At 40.6% G+C, this 17,754-nt stretch overlaps 1 protein-coding gene across 1 annotated transcript in view; it reads left to right on the forward strand.

The window, feature by feature from the left end:
- Nucleotides 1-17,658, forward strand: part of zbtb47b (zinc finger and BTB domain containing 47b) — a 34,293-nt gene extending 16,635 nt beyond the window's left edge. The window contains exons 2-6 of the mRNA XM_023266288.3: nt 5,095-6,477; nt 7,657-7,804; nt 8,312-8,427; nt 9,121-9,265; nt 10,497-17,658. Of these exons, the coding sequence (XP_023122056.2) occupies nt 5,095-6,477; nt 7,657-7,804; nt 8,312-8,427; nt 9,121-9,265; nt 10,497-10,942 (2,238 nt within the window). The 3' untranslated portion in view covers nt 10,943-17,658. The remainder of the gene's footprint in view (nt 1-5,094; nt 6,478-7,656; nt 7,805-8,311; nt 8,428-9,120; nt 9,266-10,496) is intronic.
- Nucleotides 17,659-17,754: the final 96 nt, after the last annotated feature.

Below are 17,754 nucleotides of genomic sequence, written 5' to 3' on the forward strand. Positions count from 1 at the left end.
TCTTCATCACAAGATTGTATAACAAAAGTACAGGTGTCGTCCCTTTATGCTACTCACAAAAAATACATGATTTAAAGAATAAATTATCAAGTGATAAAAATAAAGCTATTTTTGTGGTCAAGTGTGAGTTTGGCAATCCTATATCCGGTCTTATTACATGCAAGGAAATCAGCTACAAGATTGAGGATGTTCCTGGAGTAAATAAAGAACAAATATAAAAACATAATTCAAACCTATAAGTAGACTTAAAGCTAATCTTTTGAAGTCGATGCTTTCGTGTTTAAATCAGGAGGATTATATAACAATAAAATGACTAAAATTGTGCACCGACCAACCAACCACTGCGTTTCACTGCCTGCATGTTTAAAAGCATCACTGCTTTGAATATAATCAGGTTGGATCAGTGATTAAGAAGCCGCGACCTTTCAATGTTAAAAGATTCCACCTGCTCCATTTAGGCCAACAGTGCAGTTCTTAAACACTCTGCAGTGCAAAGACGATCTTATGTTCATGAATTCCTCACATGGTCTTAAGCTTCATAGTTTCAAATGCAGCATTGGAGCTGAATTGTCAACTCTTGGCTTCTAAATCACATAGAAGGCATATAAATGTTCTACAGCGGTGTGAATAATGCTTCTACGGGACTAAAATGCATCAACCTTGAGAGCTGCCTTGTGAAACGGACCCGCTGAGGCCTCCACAATGCCAAAGGATCCCCTCACACTGTTGTGTTTGGCAGATGATGAAATGATGCATGTGCAGAGCTTTGATTGAAGCCAGTTTAAATGACACCTCTTGTTGGGTGCGTCAGTAATCCCCCCGCGGTGTTTGTCACAGGTCAGGCCACATATGAATAATGTATTGGGAGACATCTGACTGCGAGGCTGGTTAAAGGTGGCGCTCCCTCTAATGACAGCAAACAAGCTCTCTCCCTGACATTTCCAAGGAAAAAGGAGGGAGGAGAGGGGAGGGAGGTAATGACAAACAGAGATCGGGGGAGTCAGATTAGTCTTTCAATCCAAAGTACTCACTCAATTTGTTTGGCTACAGTATGATGAAATGCGACAAGATGGCTTTGTCTTTGATGCATGGTGTGACATTCACAGCAGCTGCGTGCTAACTACAAGTATTTGCAGTCGGATTAAATAGTTATGAAGCATCTGTCTAGATGAAAATAATGCAATTGTTGCTGATTTAAACCCCAGAGACATTTGGAGAATCTATATTTGGATGTTTTTTGCTGCAGGAAGATTGATTAAAACGTGCGCTTTATTATTTATAAGCTGTAGGTTGGTAGAAAATGAATACTAACTCACTGAAGTCTGTCTGACTTTGTAATGTCTCTATCTTATTAGTTTTAAACCAAAAAAGACATTGGTGGCCGCAGAAAAACGGAGACTAAAAACTTCCATTCAAAAAGTCATCATCCTCACCAACTCATGACCCATGTATGACAAGGAAAGAAGGAGTAGCTTGTTCTGGTGCGGCCTAGTAGAGATATTATAAATAAAAATGCAATTAAAACATGTTTCTTTAAAGAAAGCGAATGACTATAAACTGTCTGGGAGAGGAAATTACTGAACACCTCGGTGAATAACATAAATCTCTGTGTGGAAAAGTATTTTTTTGTCCTCAAAATGACTCATTGCACATTCTGCAAGCCATACAGACAGTAGTGAAACCATTTGGGAACTCATTTGGGGTCCTGTTTTATAGGTGCATATGGCAAACATCATTATTTTGCATTTGAAATCGCACCGTTCAACTCCCTGGGAGCAAATTTACACACCCGCTAATGACCAGCCAGACACTATGATTCCAAACAGGTGGAATCAAGGCGCTCGCACAGTTTTGTGTGAAAGACTGTGAACTATATCCACAAATTAAAATAACACCTCACTGTGGATGTTTTGAATGTCTTGATACGCGTCCTCCAGAATGTAATCTTTGACTGCATTGTCCTATCTGAATCCCAGAGGAAGAAGAAGCAGATCGTTATCACTAAAGGAGCATAACTTCCAATCTGCAACTTACACTTGATCTGATTAAGGCTGCTGCGTTTTGCCCTTGGGTGATGTCTGTAGCCTTGCACGGGGAGAGATAACCCGATCTCCACTCCTCTAGCTCAGAGTCCAATTTAGCAGCTCAAAACTATGAATAAATCTAACACTCTATAATTGAATTCTTCAAACAGAGCAGATTTTCAAGGTTAGGCCCAAATGCAAATCCATTTTCCAGCCCGAACAATGAAAAGTCGTTTTCATTGATCTTAAAGAGAAAATATGTTCGGCAGCAGGGGAAGACAAAGTACGTATATTTTTTAATTTATAGGACAATTAAAGCAGACATTGTAGTGTCATTCATGCCCATTAAGAGTCCACTGTTTGCAACCGTAGTCATTGTGGGAATTAATTATTAATATCATCTCTTTGTTGAATGTCTGGCCCTGCATGTGCAACTGTAAATAAACACTCAAATATAAGCGATCTAGAGATGTAATTATGACTCACAGCTGTATCATCTCCAGCAGCTTGTTAGCCAAAACAAGGCTTGTATCAATACTCGTCCCATTCTGCCTTCAAAAGACGCCCAGAATGATAATTTCCATTAATTGCATGGCGGGTTAGTTAGTATTTATTCAGCATGGTTTCTCTAATTATTTCTCCGGACGTGTTTTGTCGTGTGCATAATTCGTCATTCCTCAGGGACAGTGTTGTGAGTGGGTGTGCTGAGAGAGCCGGCTAATAGGGGGGAAATGGCAATGAATACCAATGCACAGACCAGTCAGTCCTTGCAGAGAGACCAGACACTGTGTTTGTGTTTGTTGTGTGTGTGTGTGTGTGTGTGTGTGTGTGTGTGTGTGTGTGCGCATTTGTTTTTATGCATGGTTGCACATCACATATGCATGTCAGTGTCTCTGTGTGTGTGTATGCGTGTGTTTGCTGTATGTATGTGTGTGTGTGTGTGTGTGTGTGTTTGCTGTTCTGTCCCCACTCACATCCCGTCTGGATCGAAACCCTGCCCTTCCTGTGCTAAAATAAACCCACCTTGGGAAGTTGAGGACCTTGCACAGAGCGCTGAGTGTTACACCTTTTGATTTTTCACTCACTTGTATCAGGAGACTTACTTGCAGTCCGTGACTTTGTGCAGAGTGTTTAGCATCACGTTAAATACATATAAACTACTGCAAGAGTTTATTTTAACACTATTTATTGTTCACCTTCATAACACTTTTTTTAATCACAGAATATTGACAATCTAATTTGACTAAAACGAGCCTTTATTAAATTATATTTTGAGCTTAAACAAGTAACCAAAGACTATCGTTCACAAAAGAAAGGAATAAAGCAGTCTGTAGTCTTAGCACTGACTGCAGCACATGTAGCAGAGTACATGTCACAGATGGTGGTACAGAGTCAAATGGTGTCTTTACAATATTCTACAAACTACTTTGTGAAATACAGTGAACAAACAGTGACCCCATCTTTTTCCTTTCCCTTCTTAGCAATACTCCAATATGTATATGCATATATGTAAAGAGTATCAGCCAATATATGAATATATGAATGTTTTTACTCTTGATACCAACATTGACCCCAAAGTCCAGTGTCAGTCTGGCTCTAGAGGGAAATCTGTGTATAAATGTGCACAAAAAGGTCAGAAAATAGAGCAAGAATGTATAATGACTGTTATTTTTGGTAAGTTTTTCCTTATTTTGATGTTTATATGTAAAAGATAAAATACATTACATTATCATTTATAGCATAGCATAGCATTTATAGCCTCGGATAGTTTGCAATGCAAAGCACAAAAAATAATATAGTGAAGGCACCAGAAAACCTTCTGATGGTCTAATGTTATTTGTGATGGCATGTTACATTAATAGCTAGCATTACAAAGAATGAAATATTAAGAATAAATTTTTTGATAGTTAAGACGAAATAAAGTAATTTAAATATTTGGCAAGTATGATCAAAATATGCCAGAGTGAGCCTTTGCCTTCACACACAGCATTGGAGAATGCAACTTTTATGGCTGAACTGTGATGATAAACCTTTATTATTTTATATGGAAAATAAAATGAAAAATCCCCCAGGTGCCATCCTGACACAAGCAGTGACTCTTGCAGAGCAGGTGTAGATCACTGAAAGTAACGGCCAATGCAGTATTACATCCTCACAGGTGTGTCGATGTGTGAGAAATGTTGCCAGGTTGTTTGGACAATAAATAGAAATTTTATTGGGGGACACACTTTCTGTGAACACTTGTGTACAATTCTGATCCCTCTTCAGAAATTGTCTCACCTTGACTTTTAAACGATCTCACTGATGATTGATTTTAGGTTCTGTGGGAGAGAAGCTGCACATATTGATCCCCCCGAACAGAGAATTCGTCTGTAGAAAGGAGGTTTTATGAAAACTGAAATCCCCGTTGAGGCACCCTGAGTTACAGAGACCCCATAGGGTTTCTCCGTGTCATTGAACAATGCAGCAACCTGATTATTTTCAGTTCGCTTCAGTCAGCAAACTTTAAAGACTTCACTGCACTTAAAGCACTTCATTTCCATATTGGCTTAAATGCACAATTCTGTGACAAGTGGACAAACTTTAGCTAATTAAGATCAGGCAGTATGATGAAAAGCTGCAGAACAGTTAGTCAGTGGACTTTGTGGTGAGTTTTTGCAACTGTTCAAGGTCAAGAATAAACTTTGCATCTTGGAATTAGCATATTTACACTGAACAAAAATATAAGAGCAACGCTTTTGTTTTTGCTCAGATTTTTCATGAGCTGAACTCAAAGATCTAAGACTTTTTCTATGTACACAAAAGGTCTATTTCTTTCAAATATTGTTCACAAATGTGTCTAAATCTGTGTTAGCACTTCTCCTTTGCTGAGATAATCCATCCACCTCACAGGTATGGCATGTCAAGATGCTGATTAGAAAGCATGATTAGGCACAGGTGTGTCTTTGACTGGTCACAATAAAAGGCCACTCTGCCTTTTATTCTCGAAAACAGGGGTGAGACTTGTTAGGCTTCTTTACTGTAATATTTACTGCCATGTCAAAGTTTTTTTTCTCATTCTCCCTTGCAGCTCATAGTGGAGAAGACCACAGACTTCCCCTCTGCTGAGTTCTCTCTGGTGGAGGATGTGGCTCTGCACTTCACCTGTTTGATGGACAGGCTGAACGAGCAGCGCCTCTTCCAGCCTGACCTGTGTGACGTTGACATCGTTCTGGTGCGTCAGCACAGCACCTTCCCGGCCCACAAGGGTGTGCTGGCAGCCTACAGCCCTTTCTTCCACTCTCTTTTCGCCCAAAGCAAACAGCTGCGGCGGGTCGACCTGTCGCTGGACGCTCTGACCTCTCAGGGCCTGCAGCAAATCCTCAACTTCATTTACACTTCCAAACTGCTGGTGAGCAGCCGCACTGTCCGCGACGTGCTCAACGCCGCCACCCTGCTTCAGATGAGCGACATCGCAGCCTCCTGTCGCGACCTCATCAGCAGCCACTCGCTGAGAACCACCTGCGCGGATATGGCCAATCAGGAAGGGCTCGGCAGCAGTGACCCAGCTGCTGTAGCGATGCCCCCCGGCCAGCTGTACCGGGAGATCAAACAGGAGTCAGAGCTGGGCAGGGTGTACACCAGGGAAGGCAGCAGCCCGTTTTCTGTCAGAGTGGAGGAGGCTGGAAAGACGGCCTCTCAGACGAAGCAGTACTACCAGAAGGAGGAGGGCTCGGGAGGCGGAGGCAGCACAGGTGTAGCTGCTTTGTGTAAGATGGAAGGAAACGAAGATGAGTCAAAGACCACAGACGGCCACGCCTCCTTCAACCGAGACCAGATCATCGTTGAAGTCAACCTCAACAACCAGACCCTCAACGTGTCAAAGGGATCGGAGGGTAAATCAGCCACTGCCGCAGAGACCGCCACCATATTTGGCCGTTGCCATGACAACGACCAAGACTCAGAAGGCGATGAGGAGAACGAAGTGGAGAATGATGACGCAGTTGGAGAAGAGGATGATGAAGACCTGAAGAGGGGCGACATACTGGGGCAGAGCAGCGAAGACGAAGATGAAGAGGAAGATGAGGAGGAGGAGGAGAACACCTTAAACATTCCAGGCTTGGAGCAGCCAGCCATGATGGAACGACCTCGCCGGGGCACCAGAGCTCTAGCCATGGCGGGAACCACGGCCTCCATGCGGCAGACGCTTGCAGAGGCCACCCTGGCCAACCAGCGGCAGGGAGGGAAGAGGACGCTGGACGCTGAGGCTCTGGGCCAGAAGGTCAGGCTGGAGGAGAAGCAGCACTTCCCGTGTAAGAAGTGTCCTCGAATCTTCAACAACCGCTGGTACCTGGAAAAACACATGAACGTCACCCACAACCGCATGCAGATCTGCAATAACTGCGGGAAACGCTTCCTGCTGGAGAGCGAGCTGCTGCTGCACCAACAGACCGACTGTGAGAAGAGCATCCAGGTATGATTCTAGAATGATGGTCAGAGACATCCCACTTATGCCACTGACCAACAAAAAGTCTTTTAACTTGCCATATGTTGTCTTTATAACGTTGCCAAAATTAAAATTCTTCAGAAATGAAAACCGTACAATAGAGAAAAATGGTAGATTTTCAACTTTCTGACATTCCTATTAATCATCTTTAACATACTATTCCACCAGGAAAAATACACAGATTAGTTTAATCAGATTCACTGTAGTTTACTTTGTGTCATTCACGAATTTGCCTGAAATAAACTGCTTGCACGAGGAAGGTTGTGTAAAAAAACAAAAATATTCTGGAGGGATTCTGGGACTTTTGGCTGAACTGCAGGCTGTGCAGAGAGGTGACAAGTATGGAACTTAATTAAAAATGTAATTAGTAAAATATCTATAGTGTTTTCCAGTATTGGTAACACCAGTAGAGCAGTCGAGAATTGGACAAATGTTATACATATTGATTTCAATGTTGTTGTTTTTTTGTTTGTTTTGTTTTTGTAAAATAAGGGCATCTTTTTAAAAAGAAATGCAACATCTTTCTTTTTTTAAATTTATGGTATTATAACTGTCATACTGAACACAAGACATTTTTGAGTTCTCTCTACTTCTAGTCATGGCTGTGCTGTTCCCATCAAGGTGCAAAACTTTATTCTGCAGTGAAAAATGACTCCACAGTGAGTAAAAATGTGGCAGAAGAAAAAAAAATCCAGAAAAACAAGTAAATTATGCATTGATCTACATGCACACTGTGAGTGTTTACACTGTTTTGCCTACAAAAGATGCTTCAAGCACATACATCAAGCTTAATCATTCTTTACTTACTAATTGGTCTAAAGCACAGTTGCAGCCATTAAAACCGGTCAGAGTCAGTAACTCAGTCAACTGGCAGTCGGTAATCAACTTTGCTATGTCTCACTACCTCCACTATTACTCCCTCTGCACCGAGCAGCTGGACTCCTGCTGCGGTCCTCAAGATCATTTGCTGCTTTAATCTAGTGGCTCTAATTGCTTTTTTTTTTGCTAGAGTGAATGCTCAAGTATCTGTATAAACACACACACCTGGATTGTATTTGTAAAGACGGTTCCAGATAATGATCTTTTCAGTATCTCATAACTCAAATAAGCGCTATGTTTTTGCCCTCTTTTGTGTTTGCTTCCCAGTGTGTGACGTGCGGCAAGGCCTTCAAGAAGCTCTGGTCGCTACACGAGCACAACAAGATCGTCCACGGCTACGCCGAGAAGAAGTTCTCCTGCGAGATCTGCGAGAAGAAGTTTTACACCATGGCTCACGTCAGGAAGCACATGGTCGGTGAGTGGCAGCAAAATCAGCTCCCCTGGTTGGTTGTTTGATTCCTGTGTATTTCTTTCGGCTTCCTCTTCCACGTCCAGCTGATTGTTGTTGATTTGGGTGTTGCTTCCCTTTTCCGCTTTTTGGGGAGATAAGCATCTCATTTCCCAGAATGGACGGGCTTACCTCATTTATTGTGTACATCCATGTTTCTCCAGTTCAGGAAGGTTTGGATTAAGCATCTAAAGTCCTTCCTACTGCAGAGGTCGATGTGGAAACTTCTGAGGAAATTACTTAGGTAGCCGATGAGACACGTCCATTGTCCTCAGCAGTGTAATTAGCCGGTCAGAAAGCATCTCAGTGTTGTTCTATAAATGCTATTTTGGGGGATGCAGTTTACTTGTTCACCCCCCTGCTGCCATTGGATCGAGAGTGACTCAATAGTGAATGGTACTAACTCTTATCTTGTACTGTGTGTGTGTGTGTGTGTGTGTGTGTGTGTGTGTGTGTGTGTGTGTGTGTGTGCAGCCCATACGAAGGACATGCCGTTCACCTGTGAGACGTGTGGGAAGTCGTTCAAGCGCAGCATGTCCCTGAAGGTTCACTCTCTCCAGCACTCAGGAGAGAAACCCTTCAAGTGTGAGGTTTGAGCTCCTTTTATACTCTGCTGCTCCTCACTTCCCTCGCATGAAGAGTTTCGTTCCACAACTGACGTATATTTCAAATACTTAGATATGCTTGTGTTTGCAGTGTTGTTTATATTACACGTTTTCATGTGTCTCATGTTTTCGTGACCTTTTCTAGCTAAATGCTCATGTTAAGGTCAAGAAATCCAGATGAGGAAGGCATCAAGATGCGCCTATCTGAACAGACTGAGGGAAAGTGATCATTAGCAAATCATTTGGCTATCTTTATGCTCCCCATTAGACACTTAAACAGTGATTATTGATTGGTCTGTTAGTGTTTCTTTCTGGCAGCATTCTCACTTCCGCGCCACACTCCTAAATCCACAATCTCCCGTGCATTTCTGAAGGTGGCTGTAGCTTTTTCCTGCATTTGGCAATATTTGATAGCATGATCGTAACTGCTTAAAGGAGTAGTTTGACAGTGTGCATTAATTTAGCTAAGAATAGAACAGAAAACAGGGGACATAGTTATCCTGTCTTTTGTATAGGAGTAAGAAAGGTGCAAACCAATTTCTGTCATTCTGCGAGAAAGATTTGAATTCAGTGTCTCATTTTTCTTCAAATTGACGACAATAAGTCCAATCTATTGCACTTTGGTCACCAGTTGTGAAATGTTTCTGTGTCAAACTCTGTGTCTCTGTGCCATTTCAGAACTGCAGTGAGCGCTTCCAGTACAAATACCAACTGCGCTCCCATATGAGCATCCACATTGGACACAAGCAGTTCATGTGCCAGTGGTGCGGAAAGGACTTCAACATGAAGCAGTACTTCGACGAACACATGAAGACACACACTGGTGAGTCACTTCTTTGCAGGAAATTTGTGAATTTTCATGGTTGAGTGGATGCTGAATCACGGTAGGGTGTTTTAAACCGGCATTAACCCTCTGAGGTTGACTGACACACCAACCTGTTTACTCAGTGTTTCAGTTTTCTGTTAATATCTTCACTATTACTGCTACTGTTAGTGCTACTACTACAGTTCAGAGTCCCATTTCTTGTGAGATTATAGCTGGCAATTTAGCAAGATATGCAAATCACTAAAATGCCTGTGGAACTGGAGTGGTTGAGGGCAGCAATAATAAATACTGGCACCTTGTAAGTTCTTATGGCGAGCTTGTTAGCAAACTGTTGCTTATTTACACATCCAGCAGACACCAAGCAACATTTTTATTTTCGATTTGTGTTACTGCGTCCAAAAAGTCCAATATTCATCTTTGATTTACGTCTGTTTTGCCCTTCACCTACTGCTGAGTGAGATATGTGGCTCTTTCCCTGCTGGATTCCTCACTATGTTCATCATTAATTTTACCTGTCTGCTGTTTGTTGCTGAGTAGGTAGCTTTAAGGGAGATTTTAGAGGTCTTTTACTGAAAACAGCTGCCTGGAAGAAACTCTGACGGAGAGAATCAACAATAACGTTGTGGGCCATAAATTAAAACAGTGTTCTGAAGCGGTTCAGCAGAACTGAGAAGAACTGCGCAGTTGGGTGATTATTCGCTGAGAGTTTGCCACTATGAGCAGCCACCTTCACATTAGATGTATTATTTGATGCATTGTCAATGTATAATATTAATTATAGCCCCTTTAAATGTTGTGATCCTTGAATCCATCCATTATCTGTACACCACTTAATCCTCTGGAGGGCCACGGGGGGCTAGAGTTTATGCCAGTTGACTTAAAGGCAGGAGACACCATGGACCAGTCTATCACAGGGCCACACACAAGACAAACAACAAAACACACTCACATTCACACTTAGAGACAATTTAGAATCATCAGTTAACCTCAGCATGTTTTTGGACTGTGGGAGGAGGCCAGAGTACCTGGAGAAACCCCACGTAGGTACCGAGAGAACATGCAAACTCCACACAGAGATTCCGAGAAGGTCGGGAAGTGAATCCACAACTTTTGAGCTGGAGGCCACAGTGCTAACCACGTCCTCACCATGCCACCCCAAATGTTACGTTTAATGCTCAAAGTCTTTTGATTAGGTGTGTTTTTCAGCTCTTTGTGTCTCTTTCTGCAGGAGAGAAGCCGTACATCTGTGAGATCTGTGGGAAGAGCTTCACCAGCCGACCCAACATGAAGCGCCACCGCCGCACCCACACTGGAGAGAAGCCGTACCCCTGTGAAGTTTGCGGCCAGCGCTTCCGCTTCTCCAACATGCTCAAGGCCCACAGGGAGAAGTGCTTCCGCGTCAGCAACCCCATGGTGGCCGACGGCAGCGACCCCCTCGGCCTCGACCGGCCCCTGGTCTCGCCGGCCTCGGACTCTTCCGGTCAGGTCCAGCTGGGGACGGCGCTCCCCGCCACATCTGTGACCACACCCGCTGCTTCCTCCAACCCCCACCCGCTCCACGGCACCCAGCTGTCTCTCCCCCTGCTGCACTCCATGGGGGGTCTGCCTCCCACCCCGCATTTACCGCCACCGCCTCCCCTGTTCTCTGCTGGTAGGATGAACTCCAACAACTAACAAATCTCTGTAGCATTGAAAGCACTTTGTTACTTTTGTTTCCTTGTTTTTCTTTGAGCTTTTAAGAAGACTCCTGCAGCGGGAGAGCGATGCACCTCAGTGGCGTTAACTGAGGAGGGAAAACTGAAAAAAAAGGCTACACGGAGGCCTCGTAAAAAAACACACACACACCTACCACAAGAAGAAATAGTTATTTTTTACTCTGTTGAATACAATAGCTAACCTCAGAGTCCAGTAGGACGTGTCATCATCACTCTTCTGCTCACGAATTTCACAGCTCTGTCCTGGTTTTCTTTTGAGATTTTTCCGACACCACACACATCTCTCGAGAGCCTTGCACAATGCATTGATTGTAGCGTGTTTTACAAAACGGGAGGAAGAGTTTCCTAAATCTTCACTCATGGGGGGGAGGGAGGGATCATCAGTTAAGCAAGAACCACACTATGACGAAGAAAAAAAGAAGATTTATTTTTCATTCTCTGCCAAGATGTAGCGAGTGGTTCTGGTCTGACCCAGCAATAACCAAATGCTGATTTGTCTTTGAGCATATACATGTGTATGGCGTTGCCAATAACCAAATCCTGTTAGCTCACCTGCTATAGTTAGGTAATGTTATACAGCATTTATAATCGATCCTGCACCTTACATTTAACTCCAGTGATATTTAAAATGTACTCCTAACTGTCTTCATTTTTATAATTGTGATAGTGTGTAATTCGTGGCACGTTACGTCAATTTCTAAGGACATAAGAGAAGTTGTGATGTGTGGCGAGTCGGCCGTGCAATGCAGTGTGTGGTGTTTGTGACGGTGTGCGTGTGAGATGCAGAGACTGGAGGTGAGAATCCTCAGATCTACGTTCAGCTAATCAGCGCTTGAGCTTCCCAGAGTCAGGAGACGGAGGAATTTGTTGACTCTCATCTTTTGCTTACATTAAGCAAGCGCGCTCTTCTCCTGCAGATTTGGCTTTGAGACGATATGGCACTTTTCTGTGACTTGTTAGTAAAAACCTAATGTACTCGGACCTACAGTATATTTGTAGGTTTAAAATCTAATGTTCGTGTCAGTGTAACTTACAGCTCATTTCCCGACTAAACCCGATCTGTGTAATTAGTTTGCAGAATATCAAGAGTGTAGGGATAGAAATATTCACAAAAACCATGCTTACATAGCTGAATTAAGCAATCCATATTGTGAAAGAATAAGCATTACATTATATTCCAATGCCTAAATCTCTTAAAGAGCACTGACAGTGATTAATTTTGGCACAACAGAGCTTGTCACCAAAAGGCCTCCTTACTGTTAAATCGCTATTAAAAGATAGCGATTCTTTTTTTTTTGTTAAATCAATGATCTGTAGCAGTTAATTAAAACTGGGGATGTGCCGAAAAATCTGTGGCTCTGTGTACACTTTTGACAATTATGTGAGTAGATCTAAAAAGATGTAATCAAATCCCTTTCAGTAATTACAGGGAAAAATATGCTTATTTGCTTTCTTGTCGAGAGTCGGATGAGAAAATCAATACCACTCAGATGTCTGTCGATCAAACATGAAGCTATGTTTGCACAGAAAGACTAAAATTTACCTATGAGTGTCTCTGACGCTCCATAATTAACACATTACAGTATATTTGTCAGATTCACACACAAAACAGAATGTAAGTGACAACCTCTGGTATCACAAGACGTCATGCGCTTGGCTGTTCCTTGACTTTCTTGGCACAATGACTTGCCAGAGTTTCTACAAATTGTTGTTTTTACTATGAAAACATGTTACTTTAGCTTCTCTAGCAGTTAGTGTGCTAATCTGAGCTAATTAGCTACTAGATGTAGCTTAAAGAGCCCATATTCTGTACATTTACAGGTTCATGATTTTATTTTTTGGGATGTACTAAAATATGTTAATGTGCTTTCATATTAAGACAAACTATTTTTTTCTTATAGTGTGCATCAATGCAGCATTTTAGCTCCTGTCTCTTTAAGGCTCCCCTCCTGAAAAGATGAGTCTTCCCTGATTGGTATGCTGTCCACATGAAAGTGAGGCAATTTTGGTCATGCCATATATATAAATTTAGACAGAGAGACGTAGCCCTATCAGAGGCGACTTTATTGAGAAAATAAGAGCTGCTCAGTTTTTGTCTGAGGGCCAAAATAGCCACTAGAAAAGGCATTATGCAAATATGTTACATGGTGACATCAGTAAGTAACAGAATAAAAGCCTGCACTTGAATTGAGATGTTTCAGGCACTTAAGGAGCAGTGTTTTCTCTGGGAGAGAATAACTCCCTTTTGACTTTGTAAGTTTTCAGACCTTTTACAAACACACACAAAAAAAGCTATTAAGCACTAAAGTAAAGGGGAAAAAACCCTCTAAAAACATAGTATGGGCTCTTTAACAGATATTGGAGTGGTTTAGATCTTGTCGTTTAACTCGCACAAGAGCACAAAGGCAAATAAGAATTCTTCTCTAACATTTAAATCAGTTTCGTATCCAAAAAGAGTCTCTGTGCACTATGGTTGCACTCCCGCTCACTTTATCTATAGCTAGCCTACTTAGTGTAGCATTAACCTGTAAATACTGTTAAGATGTGTTTCTTCCTCGTGATTAATTCCTCATGTTTACATTTGGAGAGTCCGTTGAATGTGCCCCCACATGTGTCTTGGCTGGTACTATCGAAAGTTGGAATTTGTGGATATGCTTTGTAAATGTAATAAGCTGTTTTATTTAAAGACAAATTTAAGCACCTTTGTGTAGTCTTACGTCTAAGCTCGCCCCAGATACATGTATTTCTTATACTGCCACGGTTAACCAGTTAGGGCCACATCAGAGGTTATTTAATAATGGTACATTTTCTTTCTTCTTTTTTTTTTCTTCATGTGTCAAACACATGTTTTGTATTTTTGATTTGCTGCTTTTGTACAGGGTCCAGTTTGAGACTGCCCTTTAAATGAAAAGTCTGGAGCTGTTGAATTGTATTGTAATTGAATTATATTCTGGCTGTGATTAAATCCAATTTAGCCTTACTGGACAATGAGCTCCAGGGTTGGAAATAAGCTAGAATTTAGACATTTGGAGCAGTTTGAGGAGGTAGTTGCCAACATTTTTAAAGTTAAAATTAACTTTATTACCATTCAAGACGTACAACAGACAGTAATTACATTTCTCCAAGCTACAAGTGCAAAAAAACAAAAAGACAATACATACACATCTATAGACATAGAGAATATATATAAAGCACTATATAAACAGTGATAACAAAGATTGCACAATGTAAACTATAGTGGCTGATTGTTAAGAAATGTTGCTCTCTTGTGGCAAATCAGTAAACTGCACTCTGATAGAAATCCTAAACTAAAGAAAGCCTCCCTTAAAAGTATATTATTATTCATAGTGTGTCTCTGTCATTGAAGAAGCCCATAGTACTTTGGGAACAAGAAAAAGATGTACTCACCAAGGTCTGTTTTTTTCCCCACTTTGCTGTTTTGATAAGCACTAACCCAAGAGATAATACTGAGATACTGTGGTTATAGTTTGTGTATTTGCCTTATCCATGGAGGGATTTGAATGTGTTTGTGTTCTGGATAGTGATAGTAGCTGATGGTAAAGGAGGAGGGATAGTAGTTAAAACTACTGATTTATGCACTTTGAATTTGTTTGCCACACTTGCCCAGAATGGGGCCATGTATGCAGATATAAGGTGAAAAATAGGTAGCAGAGATCTATACTGAACCGAAAAATCAACAACTCTAAGCATTTATGGACATTTTTGAATCCAAAGGCAACAGTTTTGCTTTTGAATGTACCATGAAGAGAGTGACACTCATAAATTATTAACAAAATGTACAAATTAGTGAAATTTCTATGTGTTATTTGTGCTTAACTGATCTGACCTGCATTTGGCTTCCAGAATAACTTACTTGCTGTGGTGTGGCATCCTGCACACTGACGATAACTCGGCTGGAAAGAGTCTGTTATGTCGGACGCTAAACTCTGTTTCAGTCGCCCTGTTTTATACTGTCCCACTGTTTAAAAAGCACCTGTGACTCCTCTCAGAGAGTGAATGCAGTCGCTGTTCAGCCAGTTTCTGTCTGGTTTGTTCTCCGATCATTACCATTAACAAGAGAAATTAGTTTTCTGTGTTGTCTGTTGGCTCCAGCTAAAGGAGCTTTAATATGTGACTGTTATATTTCACGCCACGTTAAAATGTAAAGGAAGGTGTCAGTTGCCAAATTGAGTAATGAGAAAGATATTAATTATAAAAGCACTTTATACTTCAGTTCAGCTGGAATGGTTTGAAGGCCGATATAGTAGAGGTTGTTCAAATCAAACGTGCTGATGACGTGTGTTTTTGAATAGTTCTTGGGCAAAAGATTACAGGAAATCACCAAAATGCAGTTTTTCTGACATAAATGTGTCCTTGGCAGGTGTTTAGAAAAAAGACACATCAAAAGTGTTTGTTCAGATCCTGCAGAAAAAAATGAGTAGCAGCATTGGAATCAGATCAAACAATCTCCTTAGAAAAAGGGCTTCCAAACCAGTGTAGTATTAATATAAATCAAACTGTCTGCATCTTATCCTTCATATTAGAAGTGAATGATGCTGAGCAGAAGATCAGTTTTTATTAAAGGTCAAAATGCATGAAACCCCTTTGTAAGCTGTTGATAAATGCTAAAATGTAATTTTGAAAAAAAACAAAACACAATTTTGTACCCCACTTTACACACTATATTACATATGTAAGGAATTACACAGTGACCAGAGAATTGGACTGTAAAGGTTTAAATTCACCCTAGAAAGCAGAATTTGTATGTTCTTTTTATTGGGTTATTAAATCAACTAGTCTTCCCTCAATCCATCAGCAAAGACAAAACCTATCTGTGACATAAAAGCGACACTTAATCGAGATATATAGAGAAAATATATCACAGACAGACATATTATCCATGACGTTCCCCAAATTCTTATTTACTCATTTTTTAAAATTCATATTTTGCAGTTAAATGGCAGTAAAGCTGAGATTCTAGTAACTGAGAAGGGAAATTTTGCACAGTGCACAGGAGTCCTATATTCTAGGCAGACTTTAGACTGTATGTGTTTTAATTAGCCAAACTCTCCTTTACTAAGGCTAGCAGCCAAAGGCTTGTATTAGATTAGGCAAAGGTGGACCTGCCCTTGTCCTTAAACGAGGGTTTTGTCAGTGATTAAGTGGTTGCCTAGACGCCACAGTGACTGTGCATTCTGCATTGCACCCAAGGCGAGTGTTTGCCACATAATGAAGCTTTGAGAAGCACTTGGTTCAGAGCAGAAAGTGCTCATTGGATCACCAAGTCGGGTGTCTGCTGGGACGTGTAGTTTTGGGTTTAGCTGCTAAAGTTGAAGTGTGTACCCAAAAGAATTTGATTCTGTGGCCTTCACCTTCAAGAAAAGTGTTGGGAATGTTGGTTTCTTATTTTAGAAACAATTAAAATTCCTCGAGGATATTGGAGAGAAAGTATTGTATGTAAGAATTTAAAGAAATGTGTTGGTGTTATTTTTGTTTGTTTTAATGAGGATTTTTTTTAATCTGCCCATTTTTGGGCAAATGTATGGAGCCCCATAACTGACAAAACTGATGATATCATCACATAAGGTTGTTATTTAAATAGTTAAAACAAAGTGTAAAAAGTAGGGTTGCAATGACTCAGTTAAATGAGTCTTTTTTCAGGTACTTATTTTTTAAAAAGGCCAAAATTCAGTAATTCCAGCCTCTCCATTATGGAAATTTATCGGTTCCCTTGTCCCCTTGTCTTCTATGATAGTACTTTTACTGTTTTCTGAATTACATTGACAAAGAAATAACCCATAAATTGAAGAATGAATCAGCAGACTGATCATTCATTAAAATGGTTGCAGACCTAGAAAAAAAAAGTAAAGCTTTTAACGTTTTCATTAAGTTCTAATCAGTTGGTTATGCATTAGGAAAATTGGAAATATGGTGAGGAAAATGCAAAAAAGAAAAAAACAGAATAAAAAAAATCAAGAAATAAAGAAAACCCAGGAGCAAATAAGTACTGACATACTGAAATTAAAAAAAAAGTTTCATCTACCAACATTTAACAGTTAAAGTCGTGTAGTTTTTTTTTTTTTTTTTTTTTTTGCATTTCAGTTAAACTGAATCTGTCTGTGCATATTGTCAGGTTATGGGCTCCATAGAAGCTAAACAAATTTCAAGTGTTGCTCCCTATTTTTCATGTGAAAAGTTTTGGTTAGTTGTTTTAATACAGTTGTTTTAATACAGTTGTTTAATGGTGACTGTTCCCCTTTTCTGGGCAAAGATATATGTGACGATAACCGTAGGCGGCGATGCCATAGTCAACTCAAAGATGTATTATCCACATACCCTCTCCAGTGCATTTCCCATACTTACTCATACTGCAGCTGTGTTAAACAAATCATAATGTGTACTGTTATTTGCTGATTCTCTACTTTATAATGTAAACACTATGTCTTAGTTAACTCTGGTGTACAAAGCCCATGTGTAGGCAGTAGTTGTCACGTTCAGCTATATGAAAATACTAAAAACAGTACAAGGACAGTAGTGTCTAGAGGTGCTAATAACATTAGACTGTATTTTCTGTCTTTTATTGTATTATTGACTAGTGTTTACCGTCTGTAACACAGCAGAGCGTAATGAAATCATTTCAATATTAAACAGTATAGATATATTATTGCAAATGGAGACGTGTGCTGTGTTTTTGTTCTGCTCAGAGAAAATTTTTATTCAATTGTGGCTTCTAAATTTGCTTACATTATATTATGACTTTGCTGCCATCTG

Source organism: Amphiprion ocellaris, chromosome 22, assembly GCF_022539595.1.
Source record: "Amphiprion ocellaris isolate individual 3 ecotype Okinawa chromosome 22, ASM2253959v1, whole genome shotgun sequence".
NCBI lineage: Eukaryota > Metazoa > Chordata > Actinopteri > Pomacentridae > Amphiprion > Amphiprion ocellaris.